This window comes from Falco biarmicus, chromosome 1 (assembly GCF_023638135.1).
Source record: "Falco biarmicus isolate bFalBia1 chromosome 1, bFalBia1.pri, whole genome shotgun sequence".
Lineage (NCBI taxonomy): Eukaryota > Metazoa > Chordata > Aves > Falconiformes > Falconidae > Falco > Falco biarmicus.
The window spans coordinates 55,853,014-55,875,366 of NC_079288.1; the positions used below are offsets into that span (position 1 = coordinate 55,853,014).

A 22,353-nucleotide genomic window follows, 5' to 3' on the forward strand; every position below is an offset into this window, starting at 1 on the left:
ACAATACTGTTTTATAAAATAAATACTGTAAAAGTTTTCAAAATAAAATAATTGGGACATATCCTCACTGATAAAACAAAAATTAAGAAAGAAAATATTTCTCCCTATGTTGCATAATGTTAAGCCATGTTACGGTGGCAAAATAAGAACATAATCTATTTGTACATTCATGAAGTGCATCAATACATGCACAGCATTATTTTTTTGTCCAGTGATGTACTCTTCATTTGATCTGTTTTATAGAACTTGTTTCCTAGTGGTTCTTCACATACTTTTTAATGCAAATGTAGGAATTAATAAGCCTTCCTATTTATTTGCCTAATATGCTGCCAGATGGATCAGATATTCCATTCTACTTGTTTGGCAACCACGCACATTCTTTGCCTGTTTTAATCCTGCCTTTAAGTCTCTTAACATAAATATAGATAATCCATCCAGAATCCTCTTCCTCTCTGATCATTTTATCTTCAGCTTCTTCTGCATTTAACTTTGTACTTTTATTCTCAGCACACCAAGTGTACAGACCTACATTTTATAGCTTTGAATGTCATTTTACTGAGAAGAACTGTAAATGAGTGTTAACCACCAAATTATACTGGACGTCATAGAGCATTTGGCTGTTTATTTTTTCTTATGCATAAAGTCCCCTATAAGACAGGTACGCTTACTAACAGTGTTGAATAAGATAGATGAAAATAATACAGAACATGGCCTACCTTATTACCATGCAAATAGGAAGTAAGCATGTGTTATGATTTTGTACATGTTTTTCTTTGATTTGTTGAGTTACAGGGGCAGAAAGCCTCTAAAGATGACATCAGAAGTTACCCAACAATTTATAATAGCAATGAGAGGATTATGAGCTACTGTAGTTTTTTCTTTGAGTCACTGACATGCAGAAACAAGATCCTCAGAAGTGGTATGGCTGCCTTGCAAGTGATATATCTTCAAACCAAAAGTAAAATTAAGACAGAGGGCAAAGAGGTATCATAGATACATCCAGAAATTTCACATCTTTTGAAGTTATAGCAAAAAAAACCATAAGGGTCTGAAGTAAAGATGAGTTGAATATCTCATCTTCAGTAATCATCACACACTTTAGGGCTCTATCAGTTTTCAGTGTGAATTCAAGTAGTTGTTAGGAACATCTGTTTCACTGTGCGAAGTGTGATATCAAAGTCAGGGGTGTGCAAGTACAAGCGCTAATTGATCTGCACACCTGTATCTCATTGATGGGAGTGGAAATGCAGCAGATCATTCACACCAGTGATATAACAGATTTGGAACCACTGTGTTTCATGTGATTAAAAATCTGATCATCTTTGTTTGATTTTGAAACCTGAACTTTAATGTCTCAGTGTTGTCTGTGATATCTAAAGTGGAAACAAAATACTGTATTTTACTTTAAGCCTCCTTCTTTTATGGCCTTGATTTGATGACAAAAATTGGGTGAAATCCCTGTTGATATCAGTAACATTCCCATTGAATTAATCATGCCAGAACTTCACTCCATTACTTTCATTGTGTTTCCATAATAAAGAAAAAATATTTTTATCACCTCAAGACACATTCATGGATTCTTTCACATATTACAAGCAGTGGATTCTCTCTTGAAAGCTTACAACTTATTAAATAGGAACACTTTCTAAAAAATACTGTTTTGCTTAAAAAGATGCAGCTTGTTTCCCGTTGTTCTTGGCCCATGATAAACAACCAGTTTCACATGCATATGCTGGAAAATTTTAAGATTCTTGATACCAGAAGAGTGTTATTGAATCCAGAGAGAACCACTCCTAAATCATAGCAGAAATTTTGATCTACTCTATTAATACGTATGCTGCAAGCGGCAGTGCAGCTTGAACAAAAGCAAAACAAAGCAAAAGATTATGCATGATCTTCCTTTTCACCACAATACAGAAAGCACGCTTGGAATCAGTTTTAAGTAAGGCTGCTCCACCCTGAACTGTGGCTGTAGTGGGCCTTTCAGTAGTTTGGTTTGTACCTCCACCAACAGAAGGAATAAGTGATGCAGGGACTTGAAATACATTGCAACTTCTTTTGACTTACAGAACATGACTGACTTTAAAATCCCACGTCATATTTTTTAAAGAGGAAAAATGGAGACACGTATTTCTTTAAGGCAACTCTGTTCATTTACAAAGGATGTTTATAAAGTCTTTTTCTCTGTCCATAGTAAGACTAGTTTGCTTTGACCGCAGGTTTGTCTTTTCTTGTGGGTACTGTTTCCTACAAGGGCTCTCTTTCACTCTTATTTTTTATGATCATGCTACCTATTTTTCTGTGGCCGTCTTTGAGACATTTGTCTTTGTGTGCATTTGTGATGGTTTTGCAATTTCTTTTTTATGTGCACATACAGACACATGCAACCTACATTAACCATTGCATTTGGTACAAGAAACTCAGTAAGTGCCTGCACCATCTGGCCAAGCCATAATAGTGCACATTTCCTTGTGCTCTAGCTCCTGGGTGGTATTTTTGCATTATGTCAGCTATCACTAAACAAAGAAGCATTTAATTGTGTCTTCAATGAGCCTGAACAGAAGACAGCTACCATACCCAAGAGCTTCACTGGGAAAGTGTGATTGCCCAACCCCCACTAGTGCAATGTACAGAAGCCAAGTGAGGAGGGGGAACATGAGCTAAGGCACTCTCTTAATTAAGTAATGTTAAATTCAGTGGCCATTCTCTTCCTAACCAGCAGCTGTCTTAGCTGCCAGCTGCTCTAGCCTTTTTGCAACAGCTGCCTGACCCATAGCACATTGCTGACCTCTCCTTCTGCCCTTGTTTGCTAATCTCACGCGCTCCCAGCCTTGCATCACTTCAGAGGGAGGACAGCAGGAATACAGCACCAACATAAATCAAGGATCATGAATGGGTTGTAAAATTTCTGACTCATGCATCTCTGTGTGTGTTTGTCTGTGACACGGGGGGACAGGCAGCTGGAAAGTGACATGAAAAGCCTGACAGAAAAAAAAAGAGCTTTACTCAGGGAAGGTCACAGCAAAGGTTGATGAACTTCCCTGGTGAGAATGAGTGTGCCACCAGATAATGGGAAATGGCAGTAGATGGACCTCCAGGAGGCGTGAATTGGTTCACTTTTCAAATCAGAAAATCAAGGCCAAACTGGAAAACAAAAGCATTGAAATACCACAGAACTCACATAATTTTTACTATGCGGATGGTAATACAGGGCTGTTTAAAAGTAAACACTATCATAACAACAACAACAAAATTCTAGGTTATTCTAGGTTGACCCAAAAATGCAGCCTGTGTCCTTTCCACACTGAGGAGGACAAGTAAGCAAGTTTGTTAATTCCTCAATTAGGGGACTCACTGCTCTTTAAATTACATATATTTTTAAATTGTTTAATTGATATATGCATCCATGGCTTCTCCAAGCAAGCAGGGAAACAGCATGTTTTTATTTTGCGCTTTAGAAAGGCAGCAAAGAAATGGAGTAACAGAAGGAACTTTGTCTGCTAGTTGGGAGTCCTCTTTTTTCCTAACCTGCATCACTGTCAACTACTACAAAATGAGCACATATACTGACATTGTTCCAGTAAGGACACTGAAAGAAATAAATAGGAATAAATTGTAAAGTTATACCCAGACATGAAATTAAATGTGTATTAAATACTCATAAAGTTTAGTAAATTATCCTAAATTGTTAATGGTGATTATACTAAAATCTCATCAAGCAGCAGATGACATTTGAGCAGAAGACACTGGACTAGACCAAACACTATGCTTCAGGTTTTTCACACCATGACAGTGACACCAAGTACTTGTAAACCCTACTTAACGAGGTGAATGATGTCTACAACTCCTTAGGGTTCTTTAAATAGCACAAAGTGACAACTAACATGTACAAAGGTACCTGTCCCACATTGCTTGGCAGCTTAATTTCTTGGATACTTGGAAAAGGAGCACTGATTTTTCATGGGCTGTACACCTATTAGCAACATGGATCACTTAAGAGTGAATCTGCCCGTTCAGTAAAATTTTACTTTAGGAAGGTTAAAACAAACCTTAAATAATGACTTGGATTTAGAATATGTAAAATCACAGTCTCTGAATGTGTCTTTGAAGATATTTCATTATGCTGCTTGGCAATTGGTTGCCTGTCTTCAGAATCTGGACCTAGATGCTGTCACAGCACAAGCTGCATAAATCAATACAATACATAGCTATTTTCACTCATTCAAGAAAATAACGGTTGTAATCTTTGTATCTTACAAGCACCTTAGATATGTTTCCTAATTCACTCTCACAGTATTCTCTTTCTACAAACAATAGGCACATACAAGTATTATCTGATCTAGAGAAATGAAGGTGAGAACTGTCAGAAAGACAGTGTCCATCAGCAATTAAATTTCAGTAATAGCATGGCATCAAATTCTTTAATTTGTTTGAGCATGCAAATGAAAGTATTTTGTCACACAACAAACTAGGATCAGATGCACTATTACCTGTTGCTTCGGTCCCATGATCAGCTGAGCTACTTAGCCACTCTTTACCAATTACACTGTCATAAGATAGCAAGTATTTTTATATGAATACACTCATTTTGATAAAAGAATGCTTTTCTGTTTTGGAGATAGTAATCGGAAATTCACTTGACCTTTAAACCTAGGAGATATATACTTTTTTTTTTTTTTTAAGATGGGACCAGAAGACTACCGTGAATATAACACAGTTGCAGAAAATACTGAGGTTATAGTTTGGATTTGGAATCCCACTTTATGGGGATTTGAGGATCTTTATGCCAGAAAATGAGGAGTCTATTTTGTGTAACAAGATCAGAATAAGGATTGACTTCATTCCATTGAAGTAAATGACACTAAAGCAGGAAAAGGGGATCTGATCCTGCAAAGTTTTGACTGAAATAATAGGCTGTGCCAGCTAGCTAGTGGAAAACAATTGAGATTTAAACACGGAGCGAGATCCCAGCACTAATGGCTGGATCTAACAAATACATGCTCCGAAGCCTTTTGCAGCTATTCTCCTACTCGACAGGCGTCTCTCCACGGTCTTTGTAAAAGCAACTTCTTTGACATACAAACCAGTAAAAAGTGTTTTGTAGTGACATTAGGTTAGAGATTTTTTAATACATGTTGAAAATAGCTTTGACATCAATACTCAAGAGAACATAAGCCCGGTTCGCTTTGTAGGCACAGGTAGTATCTTCTTCAAGATCAACCCATGTAAATAGGAGAAATAAAATTTATGTATTAATCACAGTTATGTTTATGGCAGACCATTGGTATCTGATCTTTCTCTTTCCAGGAAGAAAATCAGCATCCTTCCTGTGGTAACGCCACCGCGACTCTGCAGCCTCTGCAGCCTGTTGGTCTAATTTCAGTTACTGCCTTACTGAATATTGAATTTACGAGGGGTCCACCACCCCCACCCCCAACCAAGTGCCAAAACCTGAGCAAAAGCATTCTGATAAACTACACAGGCGGCCCTACACACCAACACTCCACCCTGAAATAAAGATATGTCTTGAAAAAACTGACACACAGCCTCGCTGGTGAAATACAGGAGGGGACAACAGAGGCGCCCCCCCCCGCGGGGGCCGCCTGCCGCCCCCCCCAGCCGCGTTTCAAAGCGAACACCGCTGCACCTCCGGCGCACCGCGGGCGCTCGGCAGGATCTCGCCGAGGAACAGCAACGCGAAGCAAAAAGCAGGTCTTGACACCTCCTGTACAAATCAGTTATTAACAGCGCGCCACGCGGCTCGGAGCCAGGAGGCGGGGGATTAGAAGCCTGGCTTCTCTCTCCCCGTACCTCTGCCACCTGGCCCCGGCCCCCCTCCCCGGGAATTACCGCTCCTGAAGGGCACCTGCGCCTCCCGCCGCCGCTCCCCCGCCTCGCCCCGCGCCTGCACGGAGGGCGGGCGGAGCGGGCCGGGGCGGCGCGGCGCTCAGGGCCTCTCCCCTCCCCGCCCGCCTCAGCCGGCGGCACCTCCGGGCGGCGGCTCCTCCCCCGCCGCTCGCCGCGCCGCGCCTGTGGCAGCCCGGCAGCATGGCGGCGGTGGAGACCCGCGTCTGCGAGACGGCCGGCTGCAGCAGCGAGGCCAAGCTGCAGTGCCCGACCTGCCTCAAGCTGGGCATCCAGGGCTCTTACTTCTGCTCTCAGGTGAGGCCCCCGCGCTGCCGGCGGCTCGGCTGGGCTGGGCTGCGCTCCCCTTCCCTCCTCTCCCCTCCCCTCCCCTCCCCGCTCGCCTGCCCGGCGGCCGCCCCGGGAATCCGCCCGTTCCCACGCTGCGGGCCGGGTTTTCCTCTGGCGGGCGGCTCGCCGCGCTGCCGGGCTCCGTGGAACGCTCTCCTTTCGCGGGGAGGAAATACGGGAGCGGTGGGGAGGACGGTAATGAGATTTCCAGTCAGCAAATGGGGCCGGCGTGCGAGCGCGGGGCCGGGCTCCGGGCGTGCGGCGAGGCGGAGGAGCCGGCTCCTCTCGCCTGCCCCCGCCCGCCCGGGCCCGGCCCTCGGCGTCCGGGCTCTCCGGCCAGCCCGCGGGGTCCCCTTGGGCTCTGGGGAGGGGGCGCCGCCGCTTGGCCCCGCAGAAAGTTCCTCCGCACGGGGCGGAGGGGTGGTGGAGCCTGGGGGTGCTGGGCACGGGTGGGGCGGGAGCCCTCTGCGCTTCCTGGCGGGGGGGGGGGGGGGAAGCGGGACCCCGCTTCTAGAGAGCAGCTGTGGCGTTCGTGAGGGGGTGCACGTTTTTTTCTCTGCCTGGAAGTGTGGAAGTTGTCCCGTGGCCGTCCCGTGTCTTCACCCCCCCCAAAAAAATATAAAAAAATAAGGGCTTAGTGGGACAAAATGAGACGTGCTCATCAAATCCTAGCGTGTGCATTTCTGTGTCTGCATCGGCTCTGGCTCTGGAATTGCTTGGCTTTGATAAACACCGGGAGACTTGTTGCTCTGAAAACAGATCTTCTGTTTCGTTTAAATACGAGCTTTTGGGGAAATGATTTGGTGCTTTTCCTTTTTTTTTTTTTTTTTTTTTTTTAAATGCCCTTGGATATCTCACTTTGAGTGTACCAAGCAGAGAGATTCAGGTCAGGCCAGTTGTACAACTGTCAACTCCTGTTAAACATATTCTGTAGGCCTCTGCTATCTTCACTTGCTGCCACAGTGGTAATATAGTTTCGTCCTTAACTTAAATAGAAGGGACTGTCTGACGGCTGTTGAATGGGGGGTTTTGTTCATTTTTTTAGTAACTTTAAAATGCACAGTGAAATACATGACCTAGTCCTTCTGAACTTTTTGTATATGTCATTTCAGTCAACATCACTGAGGAAGTCTGTGTTTAATTCAAAGAGTAACCACAAACTTCATTGTCAGAATTATAATTCGGGGTAAAATAATTGAAGTTTTGTAGGTGAACTTAGTAAAATTATTCAGTCACATCAAGCAGATTAATTTACTAATTGGAGAATTGTTTTTTCTGAGTCAGGCTGTAAACTGGTAGTTATGGTTTGCATAGGACTAGGGGAAGGCTGCCCACGTGCGTGTAACACACCCACTGCACGGCTTCTGGTACTTTCCCCTGAGATCTGTGGTGCCAAATGCTGGGAGTTGATGCTAAATTGGATATACTGCAACTCGAAATTGTTCTGACAATTCTGTGTCTCTGTTTCCTATGTGGTGCTTATAGCTGGTTTGTAGGATTTGCTCTGCATTTCACTACCCGTTTTGGCATGTCTGATGTAAAACTCACGGTAAATTAATCTTCAGTGTATACAAATATTAGTTGACAAAGCCATTTGTTAACAGACCAAACAAGTCTATGTGAGGAGTTCTAGTAACATCTTCGCTCCCCTCTGTCCCCTCCCCAACTCAGCTAACTTCATACAGGATGCCGAGATTCTTGTTATCTATATGTTAGGTTTAATTCTTTTGAAATACCTGCTACTGTTGTAAGGTAAAAGGGGAATTACCCAACCTATTTATTAGGTTAACACAGGCTGCTGGATAACTGGCTACATGCCTGTAAAACTGTGCTGCCTAGAAAATAAAACACTGAACTGGGAATTCCAGTTGTAGTCCTGAGTGATCTTGGGTGTTTTGTTCCTCCTCACTGTCCTTGCTGTCCTGATCAGTAAAGTAGGTAAGCAAAATGATTCCCCATATGAAAAGTGCTTTGAGGGTTTTGGGGTTACATGTTACAGGAGAGAGAAGGAAATTGATGGCAGCCTGTTTTCAAGATGCACAAAAAAATGTCATCGCTGAGAGAAAAGAGTCCCTGTGTTCAGCCTGCAGTAAGGACTTTCAGACCCCCTTAGTACCTTCTGTGGGGTCCAGCATGGGGCTGCCCTGAGCTTCCAGCTCTCCCCATCATCTGCTGTGTGCAGTGGAGGAGACTCACGGTAGTGCTCCACGGGTGTCTTGCAAGCCAAGGTCGGGAGGGTAGGTGAGGTGCCGCTGACAACCTGGCTGGCTGTTCAGATGAAGCATATGACAGGCAAAGGAGTCTTAAAAGCCAGTATGTTTTCTCTGACTTCCAGCAAGTTTCAGCTGACAATACCGGACTGGTTGGCATTCGTGAAGCTTTTCTGAAGTTCTCTTTGGTGTTTTTTTTTCCATTGTGGTATTACACATGTAAATAACTGTTAAGTAAGCTAGTGAGTGTACCTAGGATGTTATTCCACCTTACAGCACAGCCTGCATTATATCTGGCGTGGTCTTGTTAATGACGCACATTTCTACCCCTTCCATTAAGCTGGCCCTGATTTCTTGGTGAGCCACTTCTGCAGTTTGTAGGGTTTTCTTTTAATGGAGGAAAAGCAGTTGCATTACCTTTTTTTGCTGGTTTAGCTCCCTGAAGCTGTGCACTACAAGATCATAAAACACCAGTGCTTCAGGAGCATGCTGCTGTTGTGGCCCAGTTTTGGCATAGCCGTAAAGTCAGTCTGGCCTTACTGAATGCAGTGGTGTTAGCTATGGGTGTGCAGGTGCTTACTCTGGGCTGAGGGCAGGATGCGAGGTGACAAGTTACCTGGCATTGCTTCAAGGGGTAAGTGCATCCGTATGGGCATGGATGCTAGGTGGATTAGTATGCTTGGAAGCTTACAATGACTTGTTCATACAGCCGAAACTCCAATCAGCACCAAACCCAAATTTGTCCGTTTTTCTCCAGTGCCAAGAATAAACAATAGGAAATTGTGAACTATTGTAGAAAGGTAGTATGAAGCAATGTGTTTGGATTATAAATAGTAGCGTATAGTTTGCTAAGAGAACATAATGCAGGAGGTACAAGACTGAGAATCTCAGTGTAGTGAGGCAAGTGATTAAGCATAGTTTTTTTGTCGCTGTACATACAGAATTAAAGTGAACTTTGCAAGTAGATTGTATGAAGACAGTGATTTCCCCAGTGTCATTTGTGTTTTCCCTTTCCTCTTCCCCAGCTACATTCTTTCACTGTCTTGCTTTCTCTTTTTTTATAGAGACTCACTACAGTGTTCCATGTGTTTTATTATCTTAGATTGAATGACTGTATCTCACTGTGTCTTCTGAATGTGGAAGTAACACAGATGCCAAGCATCTCAAGTGTGTTGTTCCTCTTACTAAGATGAATGTGCTGTTGTGAAATCTGCATTTATAGATACACATCACTTGTGTGAGAATTATGTAGTATACATAAACAGTTTGTGTTTAAAAATCACAATTCACGTTTCTTCTATGAGCCTTCTACAAGCTGCTGAATGATAAACAGAGGGAAATCAGTAACTGTTCTTGAGATCTCCAGTTACCACATTCATATGAACTTTCTAATTGTAAATTGGTATCTTATTAATAATTTTGTGTTGCTTTCATGAAAACTTCCTCTCATACTATTTATATCTCTGTAAGTGTCTCAGATGAAACAGAGTAGTCTCAATTTTTCTGTGGTGTGGACTGGATGTTGGTGTGGGGGCATTGCTGCAGCCAAATTCAGAAATACTTATTTCTAGCCACACAGAGGAAACATTCTCTTAGTGTAAAGCCAGTGGCCTGTGCAGCATTTTTTTTTCCTTCAAGAGGTGGAGGCCACAGATTGTTAGCAGAATAGTAGTCCTAAATTATTCAAGGAGAATGGTTGTCCTTCCCTGCTTTGTGTGCCCATGTGTTGTCAGTCCCAAAGAGGCCCAGGTGTACCAAGTAATCTGGTTATAGAGTCAAAAGTGAGGACCATGACATGGTGAAGTCTGCTGCATGTGAGCAGTGGTTGGACTTATGTTTTAGGTGTTTGAAGGGAAGCGATTTCTCTGAAGGGTACAGCAGGCAGCAGCAATCTCTTTCACAGTACTGGATACCTACTGGCAGGGCTCTTTCCATCTGAGGTGGGGTATGACTTCTGAAATACTAGTGACAAGGATGAAATGCTGCTCTGGCTTCCCAGTGGGTTTGTATGCTGATTTATTCCTTTCTGGGAGGCACAGTTTCACTGATACACAGACCTGGGCCCTTGATAGCTTTGAATGCTCAAGGTCACAGCAATTTGTGAAAAATCATGGTCCTGAAGAGTGATGGTGTCCTGTCCCCTGCATTGCTATTTCCTTTCACCTTCAGTATGTTGGAGGTGGGGAGCAGGAATCAATGGACCTGGATGAAACTATTTTTTGTCCTCTCCTATGTCAGACCATAAGACGTAAGTGCCGTGTCTCATTCTTGGTTCAGTGTTCTTTGGTGTGCCTAAAATAGGCTAAAACCTGCTGCTTGGATCCAACTGCAACACGTATGGGTTTTATGGTCCTCTGCAGATACAGTCTTCTAGAAGATCTTTTGACAGATTTCCTTTGCCAGGAAACTGACATTTTTAATTGCCTGTAAATGACCATAAATACCTGTGTCTGTGGCAAATGCCTGATTACTGTTGAGGCACAAATATGGAGCCCTGAGAAGCTTCTGAAATTAAAACTTCAGACTCCTACAGGCAGGCTTTCTGAGCTAGTTTTCAATATACAAAAAGGATGGTCCAGTTTTAATTTCTCTGTTCCATTGTTCCTTCATTACTCTCAAAAATCACTTGTATAACTCTGTAAATCTGAAAAGTTGCAAAATGCAGTTGATTTCTCAAAGGAAGGGTTCTGTCATGTGGGATCCAGGAGTCTCTGGGTGAGATCAGGCTTTAGATGAAGGAGAAAGCCAAAGCTGCTAATATCAAGGTGCTGCATGTAAGTTCTTCCCTTGGATTTGAATCTGAAAGCACGTATTCAGCTCTTCTGAAAAACTCACTAGTAGTGTATGCTGCTTAGGTTAGTTTGGGAATTTTGCACTGAGTTTTTTCAGGCCAGAGGCTGTCTCTGTGGGCTTGTACTGCACCTAAACGAATAGGGTTCAGCATGCTAAAAGGAGGCAACTTCTATTCTAACATCAAATGTATTAACAATTGCATTCCTCAACATACTTGCGTTTATGGATAAAATGGGCAGTTAATCTATATTGCATTAAATATATAGATCACTGGTAACTTGATATTTTTCTTAAGCTAAATGGCATACTTAAGCTTTTTGTCTTCTGTTTTGCATACCTTCAAGGTAGTTTGGTTAAAAATGAGTTCTCATTAAGCAAAACTACATGATTTCAAATTAAGCCCAAGACAATTTTACATTCCAAAGGACATTGTAACATTCTGTTTAAAAACACCTGCTCAGAATATTTTAAAATGCAGCATACTGCTTGGCACTGTTTTCTAGATGTTTGCCTATTACAATTCAGGGTATAATGACCTGCAAAGAGACAGCCAGTCTGTCCCCACAGTCTAGATTCTAGCTGCCTTTCTTTTTGTTTTGTTGGGTTTTTTTCCCTGTAGAATAGGTATTTTCAGAAGTTCATCACAGTGGCTCTAAATGATGAGCACAGTGGATGGATAGGGGTAATTTTGTTGAAGTTGGACATGAGTTGGAGTTCTCAGTAACTGTACAGTGGGGTAGTTTTTGCATACCTGCTGATGGGTGTATTTACAGCATCAAATGCCAGGTTGTATAAAGCAGAAGTACTTGAAGGTGAAGGGAGCCTGAAGAAGAGTGTCAGCCTTAAGGCTGGAAATTGCTGACAGTGTTGGCAGAGCTAGCTTTAAATGAACTGCTGCCTTGCAGAGGCAGTTCAGAAACACAGTGTGCCTTCAATTCTGTGTTGTGGTGCCTGCATAGTAGCTTCCTGTACTTGGGTAGCTTATTTAAAGCTAGTTTGGTTATGTCTGTGCTATACAGAGTTTTGCAGTGTAGTTATATCCTAATCTTGGTTGATTTAGCACCCTTTTCTCCTCTGGAATCTGCAGTTGGCTGTGTTTTTCTACCTCTTAATCAGGTTGCGTGGATACATGAACCAAAGAATAAGAAGCTCCCCATTATTACTATAAAAATGACAATAAACATAGGAAAAAATTCCTTGCTGAGTAGCTCAATAACTGTTTTAAAGGGTTTTGTTCTGTTCTTTCAACAGCTGATTAAAAAAACCCACCTAATATATTTGGTAATGATCATTGTGTTCATAGCAAAAGTGCACCCTACTGTAAAAGAAATTCTGCTGTGCTCCATGATTCTGTCAATATTTCAACCGGTAAATAGATGCTGGGCTGAGTCCTTAAGGTAAAAATGATTTACAGAAATAACATGGCTTCCACAAGGTGATCCAAGAGGAATTGTTCTAGATCGTAATGCTGATTGTGCCTTTGGTTACCTTCTGGTAAATGCACAGGTTCTGGTGAACACTGGGTCGAGCTTGTCTCTGAACAGAGAATCGGTGGCATTGGCTGAAGAATGACTTGAAGCCAGAAATGTTGTTAAAGGTTTAAATGTGTTGACAGCCTCTGTGTAAAACTAGCAATTGCATTATAATGTTTTCAAATATAGCCATGTGAGGTCATGTGTTTCTTTTAATTGTAACACAAAAAAATCTTTAATTTCTTTTTGTTAGTATTAAAAATCACCATGGATTTTTTTTCCTGGAGTTTGTTTATTTAATCATTGAAAATTTTCTATCCTGATCTGTATATGGCATAGGAACATGGAAGAATCATTAGAGACAGGAATGATAATAGGAAGATTGAAGTAAATGTCTCAGCAGAAGGCTGAGAGGAGAAGGCTTAGTGGAAAGCAGAATTTTCTCCAGAAAGTGGCTCAGATGGAGAGAAAGGGTAGCTTTCTTCACACGGCTTGTCAGGAAGTCTGCTGTATAGAAGGTGAGAGTGTTTGCAATATGCAGTGGTTCACTGGTAGTGCTTTGTCGCCAGAGCTGTGATTCTCCAACCTGTGAGATGACAGCTGCCATATTTTTATCTGGAATTACCGAGACAGAGCTCTGCAGGCATGTGCAATGTAGTGGTTGTGCAGTAAGTTGTTGAATATAAATAGTTTGTGTGTACCCGATAAGTCCAGTGCTTACAGGAAGCATATGACTGATCCTACACAAAATACATGGATTGTAGGTGGATGTGCAGCATATCATTTGAGTGCCTTCCAAAAGTGTCAGACCAAGACATATTAATTGATTGTACACTGCATGTGTAATAGCCTGTGCTTATAAAAATGCTTTGGACTTGCTGTGTGTAGTTGCAGTTGATTGATGTGCATATGTCTGGGATGTCCTGGTATACAGAGGCTTGTTTGGAGCTATGCTGTAGTAGTTCTGACAGAGCTGCTGTTCCTCTGGAAGTAGAGGGCAAAGTACAATCTGGGAAGCATGTTTGGGAAAACTCAGACATATGGGAGCCTTATGCAGGATCCTTTTAGGTTGCTTACAGCCGCAGGAAATAAAAAGCCAAAATGGAGCCTGTCGGGTCATGCCAGCGGTGTGCTGTTTGCCTGATGCTGTCTGGTTATGGGGCTGGCAAAGGAAAGACTGTTGGAGTTGGGGAAAGGAATGGCATTGCAGAATACACCCCAGAATTTCATGGGGAAGGAGAGAATGAAACACAACCAGTAAGTGCCACAGCTGATGTATGTCTTCACTCCCCAAATGCTCCTTTGTATCCCAAAAAGTGCATTCTAGATTTGCAGACTTGGTAGCTGCTCTAAGTCCTTAGTTGTGTAATCCTTCTTGTTCTCCTTCAGAACAGAGGCTTGTTGTTTAAAAGGGGATTAAAACCATACCAGCGCTTCAAGTGTCCTTGAAATAGATTTTTTTAGCTTTTTAAATTTTTTCTTAAAATAGGCCCCAGTTAAAACTGCTCCTTTTCTCCCAGCTCTCCAACAGAACACAGATAATAGTGCAGTGCAAAAGTCTGTGTATGCAGTGGGTTATACAAATGTGACAGTAAAGCCTTCTGCTGTTTGTTCAAAAAGACTTTTTCTCTGGTGATCGAAATTGTTGCTTTCAAAGCTTCTTGTTGTGCAGACCATTATGTAGCACCATGGCCTGTCAAGTGCCAGTCCACAGAACATGGTGGCTTCAAGTCTGTGGTGTAGAAGAGACCAAACAACTGGTTTTGCTAATGAGGGAAATGGCACACAACAGAGTCCCTTTGAACACAGGCATACTTGTGCACTACTTTACTGTGGCTTTGTGGATACAATTTGATAACTACTGGTTGCAAGACTAGTGAGAAAATGGGGAAAAGATGGCTCTACAGGAGTAGACAACTAAGAATGCTCAATAGCAACCATGAAGCAGGTAGAATGTTAATATGCTAGGCTTAGTTTACAGATCTGTTATCTTGGACTGGTTGTGTGTTGTATATATTAGGTTGAACTGGTGAACTGGTTGTTGGCTCTGGATGGTAGTTTACAATGATGATTCAGCATTAGTATTGTCTTCCTTATAAAGGAAAACAGTCTGCTTCCTGCCTCTTTCTTAAGAAATTCAGCTGTTATTGTAAATGATTGGGATTAGTTGTTTCCTAATGGTTTTGAGTGTATGTAATCATTGAATTAGACTTTCTGTTACAAACCCAAGTAATTTCCTAATTAACACCTTACAGGACCACCTTTAATGCTGCCTTCTAACCTTTTCTACTTAGATCTCTCCTTTTTTCATGTCTTTCCTTCATCTTAGTCTGTCATTATTCATCTCCAGCTGCCAGCCATTTCCATCTGCCCCTTTGCTGATTCATTGTTCATCACATGAACTGCTCTGTTTGTGCTTGGGAAGAAGAAAAACAAACTACTTCTTCACAGTCACTCTTTTCTTGAATTCCATTTCAACTGTGTCTATTTTTTTCATTTCCTATTTCCATTCAGTAGCTCTCACTTCCCCCCTTTAATCTATTTCATTTGTTCCCCTGTGATCATTCTGATTGGCCTCTGTTGCTGTCATATGCTGAGGAAGGAGGCAGAAAGGATGCAGTTAGCAGGAGGAGATGGTTTCTTGTAGGAGCCTAGGAGCCAAGGGAGGACCATCCTACACACTGCAATGCTGTAAGATCTGGTATGGAGATAGAATGCTGTGCTTCGGCCAACCCAGAGCAACCATGGCATTTAGTTAATCATTAAAATGATAAGGGGACAATATTTAGTAGATAGGATTAGATCAGCGTGTTTCACTGTGATAGGTGCACCTGTTTGGCTATGCTTTCTGTCTATTCTAGCTCATAAGCTGTTGGACGTAGTATTTTCTATTGTTAAGACTAGCAGTTACAGTAGCCTTTACAGCATGTTGCTATAAGGATTAATGAAATCAGTCTTCTAGTTTTCTTTCAAAATACAGTTGCTTCTTTATTTTGTGAGGATGGCATGTTTGTCCAGGATAATGCTACTTAAAACACATATATTTTGTTTGCAATTCTAGGAATGCTTTAAGGGAAGCTGGGCCACTCACAAATTATTACACAAGAAAGCAAGTAAGTAAATTTTTTAAAATCCATTTTAATATTGTTTTGAATTTGTTTTGTCCTCTGCAGCTGGCTCTAGATGGCCCTGCTTGAGCAGGGGGTTGGGCCAGATGACCTTCAGAGGTCCCTTCCAGCCTCAAGTATCCTGTGATTCTGTGTTTAAGAATGGTATTGATTTTTCCAAGATACCTGGCACTGGATTCTGCATATCTGAAATTTTGTCCAGTTCCTAGTAATCTAAAGTTCTATGTAAAATTTCAGAGGCTGTTGTACAGAAATCTGTTTCTGTTGTGTGAAGTATTCCTTGAGCTACATTGCAAGGTATATGAACAGAGACAGGGGGATGCTGAAATAAATGACAAGAATAATAAACCTTATTATAAGGCATTGCAAGGCTTGTTCCATCATAACATTTTGATGTCTAATGTAGTAAAAGGCAAGAAAGTGGGAAAGGTTCTTTCGAAGTCTTTGTGATTAGACACACTTGCTGGAATGCAGGCAAGCCAGTCAGAGTGCAGATGTTCTGTACGTTTGGGGTGCACCCCTTTGGGAAAAAAATAAAATACTTTTGTGCACTGACACAGCCATTGATAGGGGGATGTATCATAGATAGGATTTTCTTGAGTTCAGTTGAAGGTAATAAGTGTCTGTATGCCTTAGTTACAGCTGGTAGCTCTGGCACAGAAATACTAGCAGACTGGTAGATTCTTCCTTGTCTGAGTGGTAAAAATAATCCATAGAGTTTGAAACCAACCAAACAAAAAGAGAGAGCAGACCCCAGTTCTGCCCCCTTGCCGCCTCCCCCCTGCTCCTATCCCTCTGCCCATCTTCATCAAGCCCTGCTTAGGGAGGTGGGATTCAAAAGTAAGTGACATGGCAGAAATTTAAATCCCCAAATAATTAATCTCCTCCTTTTCTAAAACCCAGTAAAACTCCTTTTTCCATAATAAATGCTGCATGGTGAATAGGTTGGAGTAGCACAGATAATTACAATTTTTTTTTCCTTCTTTCTGCCTTCCCAGTGTAGAGTTCACACTTGCATTCTGTGTCCTATTTGTACCTGCATGGATGTGAAACTGTCTTTGTAAGTAGTTCTAGTAATACTCTGGTGTGGTCTTCTAATACTGCTGTTTATCTGACAGCAAATTTTTTTTTATGATTCCACTAAATCCATAATCTTGTTGGCTTCCTGGATAATTGCTCAGCCCATAGTGAGCTGGCTTGGTTTTGATAGCCCTCAAGACATCAATGCAGCAAATGACTGAAGCATCTCAAGGGAATCCGAAATATTCCTTATTTTAAACTTTGGATTTTTTAAATTATTAATTCTCAGTGGTTCATCTAAACTGAATGTCATGTGAGCAGATGGCTGAGATGTCAGCTACAGAGATTCTGAGGAACATGTTAGGGCTTGCAATGGCAGACCTTTTGCCATCTCTTCATTCTTGTGAGATATAAAAAGAGAAAGCAAGTTATCAGATTATGAGTTAAAGATTGATGCTCTTCTGGTATTTCTCAACCCTTACCTCCTCTTTCAGAGTAAATATTTTTCCTTTTGGTGATGCTCATGGTCTACTTGCTGCAATCCTTTATGTAAACACCTTAAATCTGCCCTATTAAAACCATGTTATTTGTGAATGAAGTCAGTCACTGGACCACATTAGACATGAATTTCACAGGTTTGAGAGACCTGGGTTGGGACCATCTTGTAAGGTGTACACACTGCCTGTCCTGAAATGCAGAACTGGAAGCATCTGCACTCTCTCCGTTAGATCTGGTGGGGTGTCAGGCTCCATATATTGGAATGAACAGATGGATACCCTCCTTCCCAGCCCAGGTAATTTCTGTCACTGAATTCTAAGAGAAATCACAGAAAAGGAGCATTCACCTGCAATGCAGGACTGTTAATTGAAGGGATAATGAATGTTTCTGTAGAAATATGAAATCCTGTGACTGGGGTGTTGGAATAGAAGGATATAGGCTCTTTAGGAAGGATAAGGCAGGGGAGGTAAGGAGAAGGTATCGCTCTCTGTGTCTGTGACCAGCTGGATTGCATGGACCTTTGCCTAGGGATGTATGAGGAGTTGACCAAGAGCTTATGGGTCATGATTAAAGGGAGAGCAGGGACAGGTGACATAATAGTGGGTGTTTGCTACAGGCCATCCGACCAAGAAGACTGAGCAGATGAGGCTGTCAGTAAACAGATAGGAGCAGCCTCACGTTCACAAGCCCTGCACCTCTTGGGGGACTTCAGCTCCCCCAATATCTGTTGGAGAGATGACACAGCAGGGCATAAGCAATCTAGGGGGTTCCTGGAATGCATTGATAAAAACTTCCCTCTACAAGTGCTAGAGGAGCCAATGAGGAGAGGTGCTACGCTGGACCATGTTCCCACCACCAAGGAGGGGCTGGTGGGGAATGTGAAGCTCAAGGTCAGCCTTGGCTGCAGTGACCATGAAATGGTGAAGTTCAAGACCTTAGCGCAGTGAGGAGGGCGCACAGCAAGCTTGCTATGCCGGCGTGCAGGAGAGCGGACTTCAGCCTCTTCAGGGTTCTGCTTGGTAGAGTAGCGTGGGATAAAGCCCTGGAGGGAAGAGGGGCCTGAGAAAGCCGGTTAATATTGAAGGATCACCTCCTCCAAGCTCAGGAGCAGTGTGTCCCAACAAAGAGGAAGTCAGGCAGAAGTGCCAGCAAGCTTGTGTGGATGAACATGGAGCTCCTGGAGAAACTCCAACACAAAAAGGAAGCCTACAGAAGGTAGAAGCAGTAATAGGTAGCCTGGAGGGAATACAGAGAAATTGTCCAAGCAGCCAGGGATCAGGTGAGGAAAGCTAAAGCCCTGGTAGAATGAAATCTGGCCAGGGATGTCAAGGGCAACAAGGAAAGCTTCTATAAGGTACATCAGTGATAAAAGGAAGACTAGGGAAAATGAGGGCCCTCTCTGGAAGGAAGTAGGAGACCTGGTTACCTGGGACATGGGGAAGGCTGAGGTACTCGACTACTTTATTGCCTTGGTTTTAACTGGCAAGTGCTCCAGCCACACCACCCCCATAGCAGAAGGCAAAGGCAGGGACTGGGAGAATGAAAGACCAACCACTGTAGGAGAAGGTCAGGTTGAAGACCATCTAAAGAAGCTGAAAGTGCACAAGTCCATGGGACCCGATGAGATGCATCCACGGGTCCAGAGGGAACTGGCGGGTGAAGTTGCTAAGCCCCTATCCATTGTATTTGGCAAGTTGTGGCAGTCAGGTGAAGTTCCCACTGACTGGAAAAGGGGAAATGTACCCCCCGCTTTTTAAAAAGGGAAAAAGGAAGACCCAGGCAACTACAGGCCAGTCAGTATCACCTCAGTGCCTGGCAAGATCTTGGGGCAGATCCTGGAAACCATGGTAATGCACATGGAAAATAAGGAGGTGGTTGGTGACAGCTGGCAAATTGGCTAGGGGCAAATTGTGCCTGACAAATCCAGTGGCCTTCTACAATGGGGTTCCAGTGCTGGTGGATGAGGGAAGAGCAACTGACATCATCTGCCTGGACTTGTGCAAAGCTTTTGACACTGTCCCACATGACATCCTTGTCTCTAAACTGGAGAGATGTTAATCTGATTGATGGACCACTTGGTGGGTAAGGAACTGGCTGGATGGTCACACTGGGAACAGTTACAGCCAACTGCTCGATGTCCATGTGGAGACCAGTGACAAGTGGCATTCCTCAGGGGTCATTATTGGCACCAATGCTGTTTAATGGCTTTGTGGTGATGTGGACACTGGGATTGAGTGCACCCGCAGCAGATTTGCCAATGACACCAAACTGTGTGGTGTGGTTGACATGCTGTAGAGAAGGGATGTCATCCAGAGGGACCTCGACAGGCTTGAAAGCTGGGCCCGTGTGAACCCCATCAAGTTCAACAAGGCCAAGTGCATGGTCCTGCACATGGGTCAGGGCCATCTCAAGTACAAATGTAGGCTGTGTGGGGAATGGATTGAGAGCAGCCCCGAGGAGAAAGACTTGGGGGTGGTGGTTGACCAGAAGCTCAACATGACCCGGCAGTGTGCGCCTGCATCCCAGAAAGTCAAACGTATGTTGGGCCACATCAAAAGAAGCATGGCCAGCAGGTCAAGGGAGGTGGTTCTCCCCCTCTACTCTGCTCTCATGAGACCCTACTTGGGAGACTGCCTTCAGCTCTGGGACTCCCAACATAAGGAGGGCATGGAGCTGCTGGAGCGGGTCCAGAGGAGGGCCACAAAGATGATGAGAGGGCTGGAGCACCTCTCCTGTGAAGACGGGCTGAGAGAGTTGGGGTTGTTCAGCCTGGAGAAGAGAAGGCTCTGGGGAGACCTTATTGCAGCCTTCCAGTACTTAAAGGGGGCTTACAGGAAAGCTGGAGAGGGACTCTACAAGGGCCTGTAGTGCCAGGGCAAGGGCGAATGGCTTTCATCTTAAAGAGGGTAGATTTAGATTAGATATTAGGAAGAAATTCTTTACTGTGAGGGTGGTGAGGCACTGGAACAGGTGGCCCAGAGCAGCTGAGGATCCCTCATCTTTGAGGGGCGCGCTTTGAGGACCCTGGTCTAGTGGAAGGTGTCCCTGCCCATGGCAGGAGGGTTGGAACTTGATGATTTTTAAGGTCCCTTCCAACCTAAACCATTCTATGATTTCTTTTGGCCTTGAAATACTCTTTCCCAAGAATGAAAATAAGCATGCAACTATGTTTTAAACTAGAAATTAAAGACAACTTAAATAATTGCTACGCTTTGTGCTTTCAGCATGGTTTGAATAGAGTTGGCAAGATGTGAGTTTTCAATGTGAAAACTTAAGTGCAACACAAAATAACTGCTGCCAGCACTTTCACATATCGGTGTCTAAAATGCCAGAAAGAAACAAATCTAGGACCCCACATTTCTTATCCTTAGTAGGACTGAGTGTGTTGCTGCAATTTTTTTTTTTTTTTTTTGTCTTTTCAGAAGATGAAAAAGCTAAGCGTGAAGTTTCCTCTTGGACTCTGGAAGGTGATGTTAACACAAATCCCTGGTCTGGTTATCGATATACTGGTAAACTCAGGCCACACTATCCACTGGTAAGCAATAGGTGCCACTCTGTAGTCCAGCACTGCCACATTCTACATCTGTAACAATTAATGGACCAGTCATGACCTGATTACCTTCCATATTTTAGCTGAGAGAGGAAAGCTTCTTAAGCAGTCTGAACCTGATGGCAAGGGCATGTATGACTATCCTTATTCTGGTTCTTGATGATTTAATTTGACCTATCTCTTGGTATATTGAAAATTAAGGAAGTGCCTGAGAGGTAACATGTATCAGTGACAGGCTTAATCTCATACCTTTTGGCTGTATGTTTTGACGCTTACTCTACATCTAAAGTGCTGGTTCATGTGATGGCTTCTCCTAGCAATTTGCTGTTCTCGTAGTAATGGGGCAGTCTGTTTCAGAAAAACTCAGGTGAGTTGATTTAGAATTTAAAGAAATGGGTTTATATTATTTCATGTTAATGGTTTGAAATAACCTGGTGAGTAAGCTGGTGAATAGCTCTGCTGAAGGAACAGAGGTTATAGTAATCTCCAGCACTGGAATGGTGAAGAATAACTGAAGTCAATTAACATCTTCATCTGTGAAAGGTGGATTTAGAAGATGACCTCAGTTATAGCTGTATTTTTAAATTGCTACAAGTGTGTAGATGGAGTAAGTAAAAGGTCTTCATAGGAATAGTGGCATTCTATTTACATGTGTCTTCTAATAGGCCTGTGCAAGAAATGCTGCCCCTCTGGCATCCTCTCTGTAGTCTTCTCCATGTGTAACAGGCCCATCAGGACAGATTAACAGAGCCTGAGCCCATGTGATTATCAGTGTCATTGGTGAAAGTGTGTTTTGGATATGTCCCAGCCAAGTTATTTAGTAATATTATCATTGAACGTTTGCTTTTTTGTCTTCTGACTGCTGTAGGATTGATGCAAAGGAAAATACAATAAAAAGTGCTAATGACTAGGATGATAAGAAGTAACAATCTTGCTAACAGACACTAATAACCAGAGAAAGGAGGGATGTATTTGGAATGAGTGCATTTGCAGTATGGAAAGCAGAATAAACACTACAGTGTAACAGAGATAATATGTTATTAAAAAAAGATAATTATTTACTGGACACATGAAAGTTTTTGATTTTTACAAAGCTGTGAAGTTGGCTGTTAGAGGTTGTATAATATGAAAGTGATAAAGAGTAACAGGAGAATCTTTGAGAATTTAAAATTAGAACTGTTTTGGAGCGTTTGCATACTTTTTCTAAGTGGAATTAGCCATATTTCACTGTATTTAATTTTGCTGCATGAGCCTCTTGTTTTTGTGGAAATCCTAAGTATTCTTGCAACCTAACCAGCTTTGACTATGATTTATTTAGACGCCAACAAGACCTGTGCCAAGCTATATTCAGAGACCGGATTATGCTGATCACCCACTAGGTAACTTGAAACAAATAACAGTTATGGAGTGTTGTTGCTTTGTGTTTTTCATGCTTTAAAGGCTTCTTCAATTAAAAGAAAGATACTGGAGAAGGGAACATTTTCTTT

General features: G+C 42.7%; 1 protein-coding gene and 1 long non-coding RNA gene across 2 annotated transcripts in view; both read left to right on the top strand.

Moving 5' to 3' along the window:
- The window catches only part of LOC130143964 (uncharacterized), an 11,289-nt gene extending 5,750 nt beyond the window's left edge, over positions 1–5,539 (top strand). Inside the window, exons 3-4 of the long non-coding RNA XR_008819954.1 lie at positions 3,720–3,827; positions 5,308–5,539. This is a non-coding gene — a long non-coding RNA (uncharacterized LOC130143964). The remainder of the gene's footprint in view (positions 1–3,719; positions 3,828–5,307) is intronic.
- A 460-nt stretch (positions 5,540–5,999) lies between these two features.
- Positions 6,000–22,353, top strand: part of METAP1 (methionyl aminopeptidase 1) — a 30,507-nt gene continuing 14,153 nt past the window's right edge. Inside the window, exons 1-4 of the mRNA XM_056326849.1 lie at positions 6,000–6,162; positions 15,732–15,783; positions 20,739–20,851; positions 22,185–22,245. Of these exons, the coding sequence (XP_056182824.1) occupies positions 6,049–6,162; positions 15,732–15,783; positions 20,739–20,851; positions 22,185–22,245 (340 nt within the window). The 5' untranslated portion in view covers positions 6,000–6,048. The remainder of the gene's footprint in view (positions 6,163–15,731; positions 15,784–20,738; positions 20,852–22,184; positions 22,246–22,353) is intronic.